The following is a 20,049-nucleotide window of genomic DNA, read 5'->3' on the forward strand; positions in this document are numbered from 1 at the left end:
TATATATATATATATATAAAAGGGAGTTTATTAGGAAAATGAACTCACACAATCACAAGGTAAAGTCCCACAATAGGCTGTCTGCAAGCTGAGGAGCCAGGAAGCCAGTCCGAGTACTAAAACCTCCAAAGTAGGGAAGCTGACAGAGCAGACTTCAGTATGTGGCTGAAGGCCCAAGAACCCCTGGCAAATCACTGATGTAAGTCCATCGATGTAAGAGACCAGAAGCTGAAGAACCGGGAGTCCGATGTTCAAGAGCGGGAAGCATCCAGCACAGGAGAAAGATGGAGGCCAGAAGACTCAGCCAGTCTAGTCTTTCCATGTTCTTCTGCCTGCTTTTGTTCTGGCCCCGCTGGCAGCCGATTGGATGGTGCTCACTCAGATTGAGGGTGGGTCTGCCTTTCCCAGTTCACTGACTAAAACGTTAATCTCCTTTGGCAACACCCTCACAGACACACCCAGTAATAATACTTTGCATCCTTCAATCTGATCAAGTTGATACTCAGTATTAACCATCAAAGTACTTTTTTTTTTTTTTTTCTTTTTTGGCCAGTGGCACAGTTGCCTGGGTTTGTCCCAAGACAAAAGGATGATGGTGAGGGATGCTGGCTTGCACAGGACTTCAGCTGTGAGGAGCCTGTGCCCTCACAAAGCCTTCTGTTTGCAGAAAGTTAGTTGCCATTGCCCTGGAGGAGATGGAGCTGAGAAGCTGAGGAGGGGGAGAAAGGGTCAAGTTCCTGATGCTGCACCCCTCAGAGACTCCTCCAACCTGCCTCAGGAGAGGGTGTGAGGGCAGGAGCTTGTTGTGTTCACAAAGACGGAGGCACAGGGGTCCAGAAAGACCCGGAGGGAGGCTCAGAACAGAGGGGGGGTCCAGCAAGACTTCTGCAGCAGGTGTTTTGGTCACCTTCTACCCAACTGCACTCCAGGATGGAGCCATCACCAGGTCTGGCCATCCACCCTTCCACATGTGAACCAGGGGAGGATAGTCCCAGCTGGAAGGTGGTCCCAATCACCTTGTCAGTGATTAAGCTAAGGGTGGTCACCAGAGTCTGAAGCAACCAATGAGACGTCGAGGGGATGTAATGGGGGTGAGGGCTCTGGGAAACCTCTGGGAGCAGTGGTCTGGTTTTTGCCTCAGAAGTCCTTGTGTCTGGTGTCAGGGTTGAACTCTCTCTGCTGCCTACTTCTTGAGAGCCAGGAAGAGAACTGGCCTTAGAATGAAGACAGCGCTGAGGCCGTGAGCAGAGAGCAAGAAGGAACTTGCATCAACCGATCCCAAGGACAACAACAAGGCCAAACAAATAACCAAAAGCCCCAAATGAGCAACTGAGAGTGAAACCAGAGAGGAAGCCGTGGCTGCCCTGATCAGTGGCTGACCTTAGAGAGAGGCTAGTATTTAGGGGATGAACCGCAGGGCTTGGGGGAGCAATAGGCTTAGACCACCCAAAATGGGCGCTGTGTCAGAGACTCCACTTAACGATCGGAATACTCAAAGGCACTACCTCCCAGATAAAATCTTGGAATAGAAACTACCTACTTGTGAGTAAGGGAAATGATTTTTTTTTAAATAGTAATAATTGAAAAACTGGAAATTCATATGCAAAAGAATGACGTTGGAACCTTCCCTAATACCACAGACAAAAATTAACTCAAATGGATCAAAGACCTAAATGTAAGACCTAAAACCACAAAACTCTTAGAAGAAAACACAAGGCAAAAGTTTCACAGCATTGGATTTGCCAGTGATTTCATAGACATGATGCTGAGGGCACAGGCAACAACAACAAAACAGACAAATAGAACTTCATGAAAATTTAAATTACGTATTTTTGACTCATATCTCTCTCTTTTTTTTTTTTTTAGAGATGGGGATCTTGCTATGCTGCCCAGGCTGAAATGCAGTGGCTATTTACAGGCATGATCATGGTGCACCGCAGCCTCGAACTCCTGAGTCCAAGTGATCCTCTCACCTCTTCCTCCTGAGTAGCCAGGATTACAGGTGCAAACCACCATGCCTGGCTAAAATTTCAAGATTTGTGCACCAAATGACAATATCAACAGAATAAAAAGGCAACTCACACAATGGGATAAAACATTTGCAAATTACATATCTGATAAATAATTATATCCCAACTATAGAGAGAACTCCTAAAACTCTACAAAAAAAAAAGCCTGAATAAATGGACAAAGGACTTGACATTTCTCCAAAAGAAATCTACAAATGGCCATAAATACATGAAAAGATGCTCAACACCACTCATTATCAGGAAAATCCAAATTAAAGCCACAATGGGATATCACTTCATACTTGTTAGAATAGTCATTGTGTGTGTGTGTATGTATGTGTCTATATATACATATATATGTATAAAAACAACATATATAAAACAACAGAAAACAACAAATGCTAGTGAGAATGTGTGTATATATGTATAAAACAACATGTATAAAACAGAAAACAACAAATGCTGGGGAGAATGTGCATATATATGTATAAAACAGCATGTATAAAACAACAGAAAACAACAAATGCTAGTGAGAACGTGTATATATATGTATAAAACAAAATGTATAAAACAACAGAAAACAACAAACGCTGGGGAGAATGTGGAGATACTAGAACCCGTGTACATTATTGGTGGGGAGGTAAAATGGTGCAACTGCTGTTATGGAAAATAGTATAGAGGTTACTCAAAAAACTAAAAATAGAACTATCAAATGATTCAGAAGTCTCACTTCTGGGTATTTATCCAGAAGAACTGAAAACAGGATCACAAAGTGATATCTGCATGCCCATGTTCATTGGAAACAGCATTACTCACAATAACCAAGAGATGGAAACAACCTAAATGTCCATCAGTGGATGAATGGATAAAGAAAGTGTGATATGTACATACAATGTAATATGGTTTGGCTCTGTGTCCCCACTCAAATCTCATCTTGTAGCTCCCATAATTCCCACATGTTGTCGGAGGAACCTGGTGGGAGATGATTGAATCATGGGGGCGGGGCTTTTCCATGCTGTTCTGGTGATAGTGAATGGGTCTCACGAGATCTGATGGTTTTATAAACGGGAGTCTCCCTGCAGAAGCTCTCTCTTTGCCTGCTGCCATCCATGTAAGATGTGACTTGCTCCTCCTTGCCTTTCACCATGATTGTAAGACCTCTCCAGCCATGTGGAACTGTAAGTGCAATAAACCTCTTTCTTTTGTAAATTGCCATGTCTCAGGTATGTCTTTATCAGCATCATAAAAACAAGCTAATACACAATGGAATCATATTTTAGCAGGAGATGAGAGAAAAATATTTTATAGTGTGCTTGAAAGTAGGTTGAGAACATGGTTTATTCTTCTATTTCTTTTATTTTTAAAAATTATTACTATTTTTAATTGATACACAATCAGACATATTTATGGGGCACATCGTGATATTTTGATATGTACATATAATGTGTAATGATCAAGTAAGGGTAATTCACATATCACTCACCTCACTTTTCTTTGTGTTGGAAACATTCAAAATCTACTCTTCTAGTTATTTGAAAATATACAATAAATTGTTGACAATTATAGACACCCTCTAGTGCTATCCGCCTATCCAGCTGTACTTTTGTATCTGTTAATAAATCTCTGGTTATCCCCTAACCCCCAACACACTTCCCCACCTTTAATAACCACTGTTCTACTTTCTATGTCTTGTTCTACTTTCTATGTCTTGAGATCAACTTGAGAACATGCAGTATTTCTCTTTCGTGCCTGACTTATTTCATTCACATAACGCCCTCCAAGCTCACCCATGTTACCACAAGCTATAGAATTTTTTTTTTTTGAAACGGAGTCTTGCTCTGTCTCCAGGCTGGAGTGCAGTGGCACAATCTTGGCTCACTGCAACCTCCACCTCCCGGATTCAAGCAATTCTCCTGCCTCAGCCTCCCGAGTAGCTGGGACCACAGGCACACACTACCATGCCCAGCTAATTTTTGTATTTTTAGTAGAGACGGGGTTTCACCATGTTGGCCAGGATAGTCTCGATCTTTTGACCTAGTGATCCGCCTGTCGCGGCCTCCGAAAGTGCTGGGATTACAGGCATGAGCCACCACACCCAGTCAAATTTTGTTCTTTCTTATGTCTAAACAGTATTCCATTATGTATATATGCTACGTATTCTTTATCTTACGATGGAATATAATTTTATTCAGCCTTAACAAAGAAGGAAATCCTACCATATTCAACAGCATGGATGGATCTTGAGGACATTATGCTAACTAAAATAAGACAGTCACAGAAGGTTAAAGCCTGCATGGTTCTGCTTACATGAGGTAACTAAACTAGTCACACTCATGGAAGCAAAAAGTAAAACAGTGGCAGCCAGGGGCTGGTGGAGGAGTGGAAAGGGGGAGTTGCTATTCAATGGGCGTGATATAGTCATGCAAGGTGAAAAAGTTCTAGAACTCTGCTGTAGAGCAATGTGCATATAATTAAGAATAGTGTACTGCACACCTAAGAGTTTGTTAAGAGGGCAGATTTCGTGTTAGGTGTTTTTTGTTTGTTCATTTGTTACCACAATTTTTAAAAAGGGGAAGAAGGAACCCATGCCCCCCGCCCTGGTGAGGGCCCTTCCCACTGCTGTCTCTTTACTGCCCCTGGCCAGCTGCCCTCAGCTCTGAACTTCCTCTGTGGTTGTGCAGTTGTTCAGAAGTAAAAGCCTGTGGGAAGGAGAAGTTGTGCTTTTCTCTTAAAAGAGTAAGAGCCATACCTGCCCACCTTTTTTTTTTTTTTTTTTTTGACAGAGTTTTGCTGTGTCCTCTGTCGCCCAGACACAAATGGCACAATGGCACAATCTCGGCTCACTGCAACCTCCACTTCCCGGGTTCAAGATATCTTCCTGCCTCAGCCTCCCGAGTAGTTGGGACTACAGGTGTACACCACCACACCCAGCTAATTGTTGTATTTTTAGTAGACACAGCAGTTTCGTCATGTTGGCCAGGCTGGGCTTGAACTCCTGACCTCAGGTGATCCACCTGCCTCAGCCTGCCAAAGGTCTGGGATTACAGGCAGGAGCCACCATGCCCAGCACGTCACTAACTTTTGGTTCCATTAAGGGTGAAAATCAGTTTATGACAAATCCTCATGGTCTGTGGCTATTAAAGGGCATGAGGGCTTTGGCTCCAAGCTCCCAGTTGAAACACATTTGCTGTAAAATGCAATGCCAGCACTAGTGGCTCATTTATTGACTTTCCGTCTTTCTCCCTATCCCAGAGAATGCGTGTATTAGGCAGGCTTTGCTTGTCAGCTTGCATTGGAATCCCAAGGGGTATTTCCTAGAAATGTGTACGTGGGTAGTGGTGTAAGGGCGTGTGTGCTGGGTGGGCAGACAGACAATAGATGCCTACTGTACTCTGGTGGATTCTCCTCGATGGAGCCACAAGAATAGCAACCCAGCCACACTAGCTCCAGAGAGATTGAGGGATTCATTGAATATCAACAGGAAGAACCGGTGGGAAAAGAATGACATCACCTTGACAAGCGCCAGTGGCCCCTCGCCCCTTTGAGTCCAGCTGGCGAAGCATCGTGCTTTGGTTTTCCCTCTCGTGGAGCAGTGCGGTTCTCCCTGGGTCTGGCCGGATCTTTGGGAGGCTGGATCCAGGAAAGCATTCCAGGAAGCAGGGCCCTGGGGGTGGTGGACTGTGGGTCTTGGTCCCCCACAGAATGACTCAGGGGGTCTTAGCCCGGCTCGAACTCTCCTTTCTGGCCATTATGGAATTTTCAGGCCCATCATTGGCCAGAGCCCTAAATTCAGTTGAAAGTCAGAGAAAGTTTCTCTTTGGCTGAAGGACAACAAGAGGGGGTTAAAGAGTCACAGTGGGAAGGGGAGGCTCCGGTTGCCATGCTAGGGACCAGAGGGCCCCCTCTCCTTTATCCACTGCTGACAGTCAGAGCTCCCTGTTAGAACCAAGAGCAGGAGGGAGGTGTCCTCATGGGTGTTCAAAGGGCAACATGCTGAACATGTGTGGTGTGTTTGCGTGTGCAGGTTGGGGAGGGAGAGTGTCTCACATGGGGCTGGTTCGCCTCACAAGAAGTGAAGGTCCCTTTGGTGTGAGGGTCCCTCACCTATACAGCACAAAGTGACCACATTTGAGGGCCTCATCGCCGTTGGTGAGGCATGTGCGGAGACAGCAGCACTTCCCTAGGACAGTTTTCATGAGTAACATGATTTCAACATTACTGAAAAGGGAGGGTGCCATTTCCTGCGATGGTTTTTGTTATTGCCCTCCCCACCTGGAGGTGGTTCTTGAGGCCCAACAGGCTCTTTTGGGGAGGAGACCTGAGCTGTCACGCTGAGGAGGCTCCCAAGCTGCAGCCCCCCAGAGGTGGGGGAGTGGGCAGGGAGCTTGGGGAGCCAGGAGGAGGAGGAGGTGGGAAGGGGAGGTTCCTCCTCAACCCTGTGGACTCAGAGCCATGTCCTCCCTGGGGAAAGGGTCCATCCAGCCCCTCATGCCCTAGAATCAGGAACTCATCCCAGAATCACTCTCCTTGTGTGTGGGATCAGATAGGTTTCTTATGAACACAAGTTATTAAAACCAACTTTGCCAGAAAAAAATATTTTAAAAAAATGGATATATCAGGCTCTAAGGCAAAGACAGTGTTGAGTTGGTCTCTGGGATGATGGAAGTCTAGAGCTGGGGGGGTCTCCCCCAACCTCTCTCTGTACTTTGGTCCCATGCTCTGTGCCAGAGTTATTCCAGCAGTGGGGACACAGTCATCCAGGCTTGAGCTCCATCTCTGCAGCTCCTGACCAAGAGAACAGGTGCTGGCACCCCAGGAGGTGATAGTGGCTTGGGAGAGGCCCCGGCCCTGGTGGGCAGGGAGGTGCCCACCAGCTCCAAGGCCAGGGCAGAGGCCAGGGCCCCTATCTCAGTTGCCACAACCCGAGGACTCAGAGATGTTCCTTCCACAGCCCAAGTCTCTTCTGGAAACGTGGTCCAAGGCAGGAAGGCTCTGCAGATCCATCTCTCTAAGCGGCCATGTCTTTAGTCAGAAGTTCAGAGAAGTTCATGTAGATAGGCTGGTCCCCTGGCTCCTCGGGGACCCTCTGAGACCCCTTCAACCAGAGGATGGCACCGACCAAGATGAGCAAGATGGGCACCTTCACAAATACCAGGAGCATGTAGTGGTTCCTGGGGAAGGGGACACAGTGCTCAGAGCCCTGGGCACCCCCAGGCCATGTCACTCCCATCCCCTAACCCTGTGAGCCATCAGTCAAAGCCTGTGACCCTGGACCGGGCAACCCCACTCTGAAGATCCCTGTAAACCTCCTCCTTGGCTCAACCTCAAGGGCTCCTCCAACAGTCACCTTGGCTGGTTTCGCACGGGGCCCGTCTTCCTTTCTAACGTTACCTTCTGGGACCCTCTTTGCTCAAAGTACATCTCAATTCAACAGAAGCACCAGAGGTCACCAAATACAGGTTGTGTTTCCTGCCTCTGTTCCTACTAATGCCAGCTCCAGACTGGTAAATCACCCTTCCTGCTCTGTGTCCCTTGATGTCTTGCACCACAGAGGGTGGTATCTTATCTCCCCCTGGCACCCATGAGGCCACCAATACAAGGTTGACCGATTGACTGGGCGGATGATGCTCACTGAGAAGAGTTCTGCAGAGTGGTTTTCTGGTGAGAGCTAGAGTGGGGAGATGGTGGATTGCAGTGACGGGGGCAGGAGAGAGATGGAGGGTGGGCTTGGGGCCTCGACTCTGGCTAGAACAGGTGTTGGTGTTTGGTGACAGGCAGGAGTTCTCAGGCTTGGCTTCCCCTTAGGAGGGACCCCAGGTAGGGGCAGGAGAAAGAACCGCATGACTCACCTCTTGTGGGTGCTGATGGACACCCTGATACTGCTGTTGACAGATGAGCTTGCTGGTGCGGAAGCTGCTCCCTCTAGACACAGGCAAAGTCAGCCATGGGTTATTAGCACAGGTAGGAGCTCGTGCATGGGTCACAAAGCCACCCAACCCTGCCAGCCCTCACCAGAAGACCCTTTCCCCTGGAGTAGGAGGATTTTTCTCTCCTGCTACAGCCCCTCGTGCTTCTACTGAGTCACCTCAATCTCAACACACAGACATTTTTTCCCATCATTTTCAGGTGTGGCAAGAAAAATTAAAAAATAAATAGGAGTAAGCACTGTAGTCTATTATGGGAGAGAGAGAGGTTTTTTCATACTTTCTTTCCACCTATCTTGTAAGTGGGACTATTGGATGGGGAAATAAATTTCTGGTCTTTTCCTCTGGAGTGATGCCTGAGCAGGGCTTAAGGAGATAAGATGCTGAAAATGGGCTGTCCAGAAATTGGGGTAGTCCAGAAAAAGGGAAAGGGGGCTCCAGAAGGCTCATGAAGAAAAGGGCACACTCCAGTTAAATAGAGAACACCGACTATGAGGAACGGAACATTTTTAGGAGCAACTATACAGGCAATTTGTTGGGGGCAGTCTGGTGGGGGGGCCCCTGAGTCCAGCCCGGCACTGAGTATCCATGACCCAACAGTGATCTTTTGTTTCAGTCCTCGGCCCCAGCAAATTCTTCTCAATGGTCCCAGGCTGTCAGGGGCAGTGGTTCACGCCTGTAATCCCAGCACTTTGGAAGACCAAGGGAGGCAGATTGCTTGAGCCCAGGAGTTTGAAAACAGCCTGGGCAACATGGTGAAACCCTGTCTCTACAAAAAAATACAACATGAACCAGGCGTGGTCATGTGCCCCTATAGTCCCAGCTACTCAGGAAGCTGAAGTGGAAGGATCAACTGAGCCCAAGAGGTTGAGGCTGCAGTGAGTCAAGGTCGCCCCACTGCACTCCAGCCTGGGCTACAGAGAGAAACCCTGTCTCAAAAAACAAAACAAAGTCAAACAAAAAAGGCCCAGGCTGGGGCCACGCTAGGTAGGCTCCTGTCTAAGCTGCAGGTAACTCCAGTCACAACAGTTCCTATGAAGCCCCTGATCATCTTACAGGCTGGCACCCCTGTAGGTTCCCCACCCAACACTCCAGAACATCTCTCTCCCTAAAGCGCCACACTGGCCATGGCTTTTTGTCTCTTTGTACCACCTGCATGTCTTGCTCAATCCCCTCTCTGCCCCCATAGATATTCTGGGCTTCCCCTACTTGGCAGCCCTGGGGAAGTCTTGCTTGACCCTTTCTGGACTCCTCTTTACCCAGCTGTAGCCACTGTGTCCATGTGCCTCTTTGGTACCAACCCCAACAGTATACAGGCTTGTTCTAGGGCCAGCATTGTCTATTTCCACATCACCACCAAATGGATCCAAGTGGACACTGAGCTGATGAAGTACTGAGTACGGGTGTGTGGGTGGAAGTGGAGGTTGGGGGCTGCTTCCCAGACTCCAGCAACAGCAGCAGGACGACCCCAGAGTCTGTCAGTGGAGTCCAAGGCATGGAGGAGATGCCAGGGCAGCCAGAGAGGTCCCTGACATTGCCCGTGACTGAAGCCATCCTTTCACTTTAAAGCGTCCACTGTCACCCATGCATCTCCCTGGGACTTTCTTACCCCGTGCTCATCTTACACAGCCAGATAAAGTAGCAGAGCAGGTGGCTGGGGACCTAGAAAGGAGGGTACTGTAAAATGCCCAGAGCTACTCTGGGTTGGTGCAGTTACTGGGACTCAACACTAGGACTCCCTGGGCCGCTCTAGGTTCCCTCTCTGCCATGTCATGAGCAGGGCTGGGCCACCAGTCACCAAAACTGAAGTCCCCATTCTCACCCCCATCCCAAGCCCCACCTGGATTCCTTGGAGAGACCTCAGGGACTGAGATGGCAGAGCGATGCTGGCCGCCACTCTCCCTTAGTTTCTCTCACCTCCCTCCCAGTCCGTCTGTCTGTCTGTCTCTCTCTCTCGCTGTCTCTCTTAGGCTCACCGTCATTCCCCTTCAGCCTTGGGGAGGAGCAGGTCAGAGCATTGACTTTCCCAGCCCTGAGCTCCAGGGCCTCGTGTAGATGAGAAAGTTCTTACCTGGGTCAACAGTCAGTTGCACTTGAGTCCCAAGGTCAGGCCCTAGTCTCTGAATCCCACACCAGTAAATGTTTGAGTCATTTTGCCTGAGCCCCTCCATGGTCACAGTGAATGTGCAGTCTGTATGACTGTCCTTGATGGACACAAGGTCCTTCTTCTCTTCTTGCTCCGACCCTCTGGTTTGAATGAGGATCTCGCATGAGACCCAGCGCGCCCCTCGGCACCACCACTTGACGTGGGTCTCCCATCCTCGCTTATAGTGGCACTGCACCTTCACGGACCCCTTCTCTGGACCTCTCACGGACACTGGACCTCGGATGGAGAAACAGCCTGCAAAACAGAATCCCAAGATACAACTCCTGTTGCCTGAGCCAGTTTGGTGTTTAAGAGTCCCGAGTGTGTCTCTAGCACACCCAATTCCTCATCCCCATCTCCCCCTCAGTCCAGCCTCCCACCAGCTTCTAGACCTGCTTAGCATGTGACACCATGGTCTCCTACCACCTTCTTTCCTTGTCCTCTCAATGCTGTTCTCATCGGAGCCAAATATTTAACTACCAGCCCTCTGGGAGAAAAAAATCTCTGGTTTAGGAGCTGGGCACGGTGGCTCACACCTGTAATCCCAGCACTTTGGGAAGCCAAGGTGGGCAGATCACCTGAGGTCAGGAGTTCCAGACCAGCATGGCCAACATGGTGAAACCCGGTCTCTACTGAAAATACAAAAATTAGCTGAGCGTGCTGGCAATCACCTGTAGTCTCAGCTACGTGGGAGGCTGAAGCACGAGAATCGCTTGAACCCGGGAGGCAGAGGTTGCAGTGAGCTGAGATCACACCACTGCACTCCAGCCTGGGCAACAGAGCGGGACTCTTGTCTAGGAAAAAAAAAAAAAGAAAAGAAAAAAATCTCTGGTTTTAATATTTGCCAAATTCCGTAGTGTAACTACTCCCACAGTGGCAAATGTCAGATAATCCATGTGATGTCACTGGACACAGAACTGGGAAAAGGTGTCCCAAACCAGCTCCTGTGAGCCAGACCCAGCACCCTGCGGGGGTACCCAGGGTTCCCTCTCCAGCCTTCGTCTTGTCTCCCCTGACAAGCCTCCATGGAGGGAGTCTCTCTATTTCCATGGCTTTAATGATTACCTGTTTCTTGATGGTTCTCAAATCCATATTTGCAGCTCAGACTCCCCTTAGCAAGTCCACCATTTACAAACACACGCTGGATGTCTCCACCCCAAATTCCTATGTTGCAGAATGGAATGCACTTCCTCTCCCATCCTGAACTACTCTCCTTTGGTATTTTTTTCTAGTGAGGCTTTGGATGTGACAGAGTAACAAAGGCCTGGTGAAAGCTAAGCAGATTAGAGGTGAGCATCATCAAACGGCTGCCTGTGCCTCCACTGATTGACTCCAGTTAGGCTGTGTGCAGATAGGCTCTTTCCTTGGCAATGACACGGGTTTCTTGATCACTCAGAAGTGGATAAAGGGGCAGAGAATCACAAAGGTAGCCTCCCTTGACTGTCTCGTGGCCTCAGAGCTTCAGGCCCAGGCCGGGGGTCTCTGCAGGGTGGAGAGAGCCGGGTCTATTTCCCAGGCAGGTGCCGCGTCCTCACAGCTTGGGCCTTCTCCCTGAAGCTGTTTTAGTTTTCTTGAACTTTGCATTTGTGGTTGGTAGAATAATGTCCCCCATAGGTGTTGGCATCCTCATACACAGAACCTGTGAATATGTCCCCTGACGTGGCCAGAGGGACTCTGCAGATGTGATGAAGTTAGGGACCTTGAGACAAGAAGAGTATCCTGAATAATCTCCACGGATATTCTAAGTGAAACAGGGTTGAGGGAGAGTCCGATTGGAAGATGCTCTGTTGCTGGCTTTGAAGTGGAGGAAGAGGCCACCGGCCAAGGAAAGCAGATGGCTTCTAGAAGCTGGAAAATGCAGGGAAACAGATTCCCCCTAAGAGCCTCTAGAAGAGGGTTCCCAACCCCGGGACCACAGATGGGTAACAGCCCATGGCCTGTTAGGAACTGAGCCTTACAGCAGGAGGTGAGCAGTGGGCAACCAAGTGAAGCTTCATCTGTGTTTACAGCCACTCCCCGTTGTCCGAATTACCACCTGTCCTCTGCCTCCCGTCAGATTAGCAGCGGCATTAGAGTCCTATAGAAGTGCGAACCCTATTGTGAACTGCACATGTGAGGGATCTAGACTACATACTTTATGAGAATCTAATGCCTGATGATCTGTCACTGCCTCCCATTACTCCCAGATGGGACAGTCTAGTTGCAGGTAAACAAGCTCAGGGCTCCCACAGATGCTACATTATGGTGCAGTGTATAATTATTTCATTATATATTACAATATAATGATAATATAAAGTATACAATAAGTGCAATGTGTTTGAATCATCCCAAACCATCCTCACCCCACTCCTGGTGTGGAAAAATTGTCTTCCATGAAACTAGATCCTGATGCCAAAAAGGTTGGGGACCACTGCTCTAAAGAAACCCAACCCTACCTGCACCTCAATTTTAACCAGTAAGACCATGCCAGGCTCTGGTCTTCAGAAGCATCAACTGCACATGAAATTGTGCATTTCTAAGGCATAGAGTTCATGTTAATTTGTTACAGCAGCCACTGGAAATTAACATAGCATTCAATCAGCAGAACCAACTTGATTCTCTTCAAACCAGCAGCTCCACCACCCAGCCTTCCAGAAGAGCTTGGCATCTTCTTTCATGCTGTCCTCTCCTTCAGCCCCAAGAGCTGATTGGTAGCCAGTTTAGTTAGCTCTATCCTAGAGATGCTCCTCAGGTTTTTTTCTTCTTTCAGTCTCTGTCATCACAGGCCCCGAGGACAGCATGGCAGCAGAGCAACTGTGAGCTTTAAATGCAGAAAGACTTGATGCTGAACTAGTTGGGAAACCCTGGCAGAGTTGCTTAACCTCTGCAAGTCTTGCTTCCTTATTCATAAGACAGTCACGCTACACTCTACTTTGAAGGTGGTAATAGGACTTGGATGTGTGTAGGCTGGGCAAGGTGGCTCATGCCTGTAATTGCAAAGCTGTGGGAGGCTGAGGCAGGAGGATCACTTGAGCCCAGGAGTTCCAGACTAACCCGGGCAACATGGTGAAACCCTGTGTCTGCAAAAGTAAAAGATTAGCTGGGAGTGATGGTGCATGCCTGTGGTCCCAGCTGCTTGGGGGGCTGAGGTGGGAGGATCGCTTGAGCCTGAGAGTTTAAGGCTGCAGTGAGTTACAATCACCCACCACTGCACTTCAGCTTGGGTGACAGTGAGGCATTGTCTTCAAAAAATTATTTACTTTTAAATTTAAAAGAAGACTTGGATATAGTCCAATACCAGACATTTGGGGTTTGCTCCATCAGTGACAGCTCATCAACAGGTCAGGACCTCATCTGTGCCTAGATCATGGCGGTGGCATCTGGAGAGGTCTTCCCAGTCCCAGCAGCATCCTCCCCAACTCTCCTCTCCTGAAGATTATGGCCTTCATACTCTTGTCTTTTGTGTTTCCAACCTCATATCCAACTCGCCACCCCCAAGCTGTCCTGCACACTAACAGCTCCCTCTGCTCTCCTCTCCATACCACTGCCTGAGTTGGGTACTGACTCTGTCTCCTCCTCATCGTCAGCTGCACTTGCCCTGAGCATCTAAAAATCTTTTAGGGGCCAGGCACGGTGGCTCATGCCTGTAATCCCAGCACTTTAAGAGGCCAAGGTGGGTGGATCATTTGAGGTCAGGCGTTCGAGACCAACCTGGCCAACATGGCGAAATTCTGTCTCTACTAAAAATACAAAAATTAGCCAGGCATGGTGGCAGGTGCCTTAATCCCAGCTTCTTGGGAGGCTGAGGCAGGAGAATCACTTGAACCCGGAAGGCAGAGGTTGCAGTGAGCCAAGATTGTGCCACTGCACTCCAACCTGGGCGACAGAGTGAAACTCCGTCTCAAAAACAAAAAACAAAAACAATAACAATATACCCAAAAACATAAATTGGATTTGTCAGCAATCACTAACAGCAGAAAAGAGATGCTGCTGCCTTGAACAAAGTGTCATGAATCCTAGCTTCAGTCATTCAAACTGTAAAGGGCTCACAATGTAATTAGGCCCATTTAAAAATATATGTGGGGGTTTCTCTAACCACAGAATATGATGGCTGGAACTATTAATCAGGCTTCTATGTGTTGTCAAGAGTTGGTATGAGGAACAATAGGGATGGAAATGACAGGGCAGCCGTCAGCTTGGAGCAGAGCCCTGTTGAACTGGCCGAAGGGCTGAAGTCCAGCCAGGACTGGAGTTGGGTCTCAGAACTCCCCAGCTGTGCTCTTTCCTGTTGTACCTCTGTGGACTGCTCTATCTGTGCCAGATGGTCAGTCCCTAGGCTCCAGGAGAGAACTGTGTGGCCCACACATATTGTATACCATGTGTAAAATTCTGGATTGTCCCCTAATGCCCTCTAGGTATCCACCAAGGTTTGCCATGGAGAAGATCATCTAGCCCTTCCCACTTTCCACCTGGGTTCTTGAGAAGTTTTTTCTTTGAAAGTCTCAGCTCCTGAGCATGGCGTGGAAGGCCTTCATAATCTTGTCTTTCGTGTTTCCAATCTCATATCCAACTCGCCACCCACAAGACGTCCTGCACACTGATAGCTCCCTCTGCATGTATCCACCATTCTTTCTAAGCCTCCATCTCTCTGCACAGGTCCCCCAACACACACAGCCACATACACACCCAACTCTAGAGTGTCTGACCTTCCTTCTACAAGGCATATCAAGTGCACAGCTTCGTCTTTCTCTAGTCACCAGAGAGAACTGCTTCATCCTCCGCACACACCTCCAAGCAATGCCTTATTGTGCCCTGCAATTGCTCATTGTTTATGTGTATGTCTCACCCACTAAGCCATCTGGAGTCCTTTTACTTTTTTTTTTTTTTTTTGAGACAAGGTCTCACTCTGTCACGCAGGCTGGAGTACAGTGGTGCGATCACAAACTCTGCAGAATTGAATACCTGAGCTCAAGGGATCCTCCAGCTTCAGCCTCCCAAGTAGCTGGGACTACAGGCATGTGTCACCACGCTCAGCTAATTTTTGTTCATTTTCTTTAGAGACGAGGTCTCACTGTGTTGCCCAAGCTGGTCTTAAATGCCTGGACTCAAGCAATCCTCCCACCTTGGCCTCCCAAAGTGTTAGGATTACAGGTGTAAGCCACGGCCTCAAGCTTGGAGTCTTCTTTAATGGCCAGTTCTCCTCCTCTTTTTTCTTGATGTCCTCAGGCCCCGAAGCACACAATGTCAGTCCCCAGTGCACCTTTGTTGAATGACTTCACAAAGCCACCTCTCATTTCCCTGGATGTGGAAGGACAAATGCCCTCTGCCTCCTGCCCTGGCCCTGTCATACCAAGGGCCCAAGGCCCCAGCCCCACTCACCTGAGAGGCTGAGAAGGAGCAGAGCGGGGGACAGCCACATGGCTCTGCCTTCCCGGCTCCTCGTCCACCTGATCTGCAACCAGTGGCAAATGCGGATCCCAGATGCACTCTGGAAGTTCTGCCTGAGCTCAGGCTTGCACCTTCTGTGCATCTAGACCGCCTTTGACTTTCTTAATCATTCACTTCCTTTTATAGAGTGGGTAGTTCCTGCTTTTAATTATTCAATGAAAGAGGCCGGGCTGGGCCACAGGGATTGAGCACTGTCACTATGTAAAAAAGAGGAGGGAGGGGACTGTGCAGGGTCAGGAGGGGAGGGGGAAAAGGGGTGGGGTAGGGGGGCATCTGGCCTAGCAGGCCTTGGGTCCAAGGGGTATAACGCTCTGGGAGTCAATTTCAGAACTGTTCTACACCACAGTGACGGGTCCCAGCAGCAAGGAACACCCAACTCAGATGTCAGATGGGCCATGCTGGACACACCTGAAGATTCATTTGTTCAGGTGTTACAGCCAAGTGCATAAACACGCAGACTGTTGGCTCAGACAGACCTGGCTCTAACCCCACAAGCACCACCTACAAGCTGTGTGACTGTGGACAACGCAATCAACATCTCTGTGCCTCAGTTATTGCATCTATTAATTGGGCTCATAATGTTTGTTGTTGTTATAGGAGTTATTGAGAAATTATTTTAAGTAGATAGAGAGGAAAAGGGGTCCTTGGGAAGATTTTTTTTTTCTTTTAAAGCAGCTCCATAAATGTTTCTTGTCTAGCAGAAAAGCCCTGGCTCTTAGAGCTGGGCAGGCAAGCTTTGATATGCAAATACAGGCCATCAGAAACTGGGTCCACCCAAACATGGAGACTCCTGCAGTCTTCTTCTTGTCCCCACGTGTGCCTGGCAACATGGCGGCCCCTACAAATCCCCATGTGTGTAGAACATCATGGCGCCTGTATTTGCATATTAAAAGGCTAGGGTAGCAGGGCTAGTTTTTTCGTGGGCTACTTGAATGACATACCTGGTCAAACCAATCCCCTGGGCCCTATGCAAATCAGGTACCGCCTCCTCCAGCCTCCTCATATAACTGGCTGTTTTGCACCACACTGGAGGTTCCCTGTTTCAGCTTGGAGCCCGCCTCCTTCAGTCTCTGTACAGGGGGAGCCTCTTCCTTCCTTCTTTCTTGTCTATTAAATTCTCCACTCCTTAAAACCACTCCATATGTGTGCATGTTGTTTTATTAAAACCAGCAGGAGACCAAGCAACCTGGTGTTCCTCCAGTCATCAGAGCCATATCATTTTGGTGCATTGGCCGGAAATCCAGCATTCATCGGAGTGGTAAGTATGAGAGTGAGCTTAAAATCTGTTCTGTCATTCCAAGGCACTCTTAGCCTCTGTTTTAAAATAAAATAAAATAAAATAAAATAAGTCAGTGGGCATCCGTCAGCCAGGTACATACACTTAGTGTTGGCTGCCATACTAAAGACTCTAATGTGAGGCTTGCTGGTGAGAACACGGAGAACCCCCCAATACCCCTGGGTCATTGGGAATGTTGGCCATGTTTCAAATCAGCTTCTTTTCACAGGAAGACCTCGCCATTGTGCAAGGCTGGGAAAAGTTCTAAGGCAACTAATAATTTCTGGGCAGAGCACACCCTGGCATGAATCAAACGCCCCTGGACTGGACCCAGCCTCTGGTGGGCCATTCTGGGTGTTGGCAAAGAATCCTCAATCTTGTCACAAAACTCTCCTTCCTTCTCTATCTGCGGTCTCTTTCACTTTCTCTGTGTGAAATGTGTAGCGATTTTTACAGCCTAGGAAAGTAATCCTGTTAGGCAAAATCAGGAAGATGCGGTTGCAATCTTCTAGGAACAGAGTTCTCCCCTTTCTCCCTACCACGTCTCTGTTGAGCACATAGTATTTCTAAGTCAACAGTGCCACCTAGTAGAAATAGAAATCCTCTACATAAAGCATATTTTTTTTCATGGCAAACCGCAGCTTCTTTTTGTATGATTAGAAATCAGGCTGGGCCGGGCACAGTGGCTCACGCCTGTAATCCCAGCACTTTGGGAGGCCGAGGCGGGCAGGTCATGAGGTCAGGAGATCGAGACCATCCTGGCTAAAACAGTGAAACCCCATCCGTCTCTACTAAAAATACAAACAATTAGCCGGGCGTGGTGGCGGGTGCCTGTAGTCCCAGCTACTCAGGAGGCTGAGGCAGGAGAATCGCTTGAACCCGGGAGGCGGAGCTTGCAGTGAGCCAAGATCATGCCACTGCACTCCAGCCTGGGCAACAAGAGCGACACTCTGTCTCAAAAAAAAAAAAAAAAAAAAAAAAGGAAGAAAAGAAATCAGGCTCTAGGCCTCTTCTGAAAGTTCTGCCTTTAGCATTTAGGAGTTAAGATGTCTTCCATAGCCAAATTTTAGTCTCAGTATTGTCCCACCGGCAGGAAAATGGCCATTCGGTTCCTACATTCCTTTAAGTCACTTATTCTGTTTCCGATTAAGATGGTAATTAGTAAGGGGGTTTTTAAGTCCAGAAGTTAACCAGAACCATTTTTCTAAGGGTAAATTCTTTAGCACAGGCCATAATAATAGCAAGATATAAAGTTCAATCGCGCATGCGCCTTCCCTTAAAGAGGCCTTGCCCAATTACGTCGTTTTTCTTTTTTCTTTTTCTTTTCTTTTTTTTTTTTTTTTTGAGATGGAGTCTTGCTCTTGTCACCCAGGCTGGAGTGCAGTGGTTCAAGTGATTCTCCTGCCTCATCCTCCCAAGTTGCTGGAATTACAGGCACCCGCTACCATGTGTAGCTAATTTTTGTATTTTTAGCAGAGACAGGGTTTCACCATGTTGGCCAGGCTGGTCTCGAACTCCTGATTTCAGGTGATCCACCCACCTTGGCCTCCCAAAGTGCTAGAATTATGAGTCCTCATAGGACTGCAGCCTAAATTCCAAATACCAAAGACTGAAATTTTCAGCCTTGCTAAGGGAACACCTCAATGTTTGAACCTTTGTTGTGTTTTGTACAGGGCATTCTCTGTACTAGTTTGTTGTGGTTATAAAACAATTAGCAGAATAGCCTACATTTGTAATTATTTTCTATTCCATGCTTCTGCCCATGTTGTTTTCTCTCAAAATCCATTTCTTTAAAAAATCGGTTGCAGATGTGAAAAAAAAAATAGAATGTTATTAAAAGACATTTTAAAAGCTCATAAATAATTAGAATTACTGCCATGTTCACGGAGAAATTATCATAAAGATAAATTTTATACATTTACATTTAAAGTCTCAACAGAGTTTTTTTTTTTCTTTTTTAGAACATTGACTGGTTAATTCTAAAATTTCTGCAGAAGAGGAAATGACCAATATTTGCAAAGACATTCCCGATATCAAAGAACAATGTATAGTGACATGCCTTACCAGATAACAAGACATTTTAACACAGCTGTAGTAATTAAAACAATGTTGTCTGGGTTCCAAAATAGGCAATTAGGCAAATTCAACATAATAGAGTGGTTAGAAAAAGGTCCAAGCATATATAGAAATAAATACATGCCAGGGGTTTCTTTGCAGATTGCTGGGGAAATGTGGATAATGTTTATCCAAATGGAAGACAGAAAAATGGATTATTATCTCAGCCTAGAAACAAAATCATTTAGAAATGGGTCAAGGACTTACCTGTGAAAGGGAATATTTAAAAAATTTTAGAAGAAAATATAGGAGAATTTTTTTTTTAATTTGGGAGTATCTATAATTGGTTAAACAAGATGAAAGTATAAACCATTAAGGAAAATGAATAATTTGTACATTAAATTGAAAATCCTGTTTCTCAAAAGATATCATAAAGCCAATAAACCAGGAAAGGATATGTGGAGCACGGTAACTAACAAAAGACTTGCAAAGAACTTCTACCAATTGGATCACGAGGTCAGGAGATCAAGACCATACTGGCTAACATGGTGAAACCCCATCTCTACTAAAAATACAAAAAATTAGCCGGGCTGTGGTGGACGCCTATAATCCCAACTACTTGGGAGGCTGAGGTAGGAGAATGGCATGAACCCAGGAGGCAGAGGTTGCAGTGAGCCAAGATCACGCCACTGCACTCCAGCCTGGGTGAAAGAGCAAGACTCTGTCTCCAAAAAAAAAAAAAAAAAGAACACAAACAACAGAAAGTAGATGAAGATTAGAAGAGGCCTTTCTCAAAAGAGAAAATTAAAATAACCCAAAAACACATGAGAATGAGTTTAATATTAGTAATCAGATAAATTCAAATTAAAACAATGAGCTATCATTTCGTACCCATTAACTTGAAGAAATTTAGAAAGTCTAAGATTCAAGCAGGAGCACTGCTGATGAGGAGCAAAAATTGGTGTAGTTACTTCGGAAAATAATTTGCATTTGCCTAGTAGAGCTGATTACACACATGCAGCAAAACCTAGCAATTATTTGCTGAGAACTCTACTCTAGGAGACACTTTTGGACAGACAAAATTAGGATATATGTTCACAATAATATTACAAGTAACGGCAACAAAAAAAGAAGCGGAGAAGGAAGAAAAGGAGGAGGAGGAAGACCAAGAGGGAGGAAGAGCAGGAGGAAGAGGAGGAAGAAAAGGAGGAA

At 47.1% G+C, this 20,049-nt stretch overlaps 1 protein-coding gene across 1 annotated transcript; it reads right to left on the reverse strand.

Moving 5' to 3' along the window:
• Window positions 1-6,624: 6,624 nt before the first annotated feature.
• Window positions 6,625-15,601, reverse strand: CD300LB (CD300 molecule-like family member b). The gene is made up of 4 exons (XM_011972762.1): window positions 15,438-15,601; window positions 10,005-10,334; window positions 7,859-7,931; window positions 6,625-7,180 (listed from the first exon to the last, which is right to left on the reverse strand). Exons 1-4 carry the CDS (start codon window positions 15,586-15,588, stop codon window positions 7,018-7,020), a joined length of 717 nt encoding a protein of 238 aa, XP_011828152.1. The 5' UTR covers window positions 15,589-15,601; the 3' UTR covers window positions 6,625-7,017.
• Between the last annotated feature and the right edge of the window lie 4,448 nt (window positions 15,602-20,049).

Source organism: Mandrillus leucophaeus, unplaced genomic scaffold (assembly GCF_000951045.1).
Source record: "Mandrillus leucophaeus isolate KB7577 unplaced genomic scaffold, Mleu.le_1.0 Scaffold1, whole genome shotgun sequence".
In the NCBI taxonomy this organism is placed as follows: Eukaryota; Metazoa; Chordata; class Mammalia; order Primates; family Cercopithecidae; genus Mandrillus; species Mandrillus leucophaeus.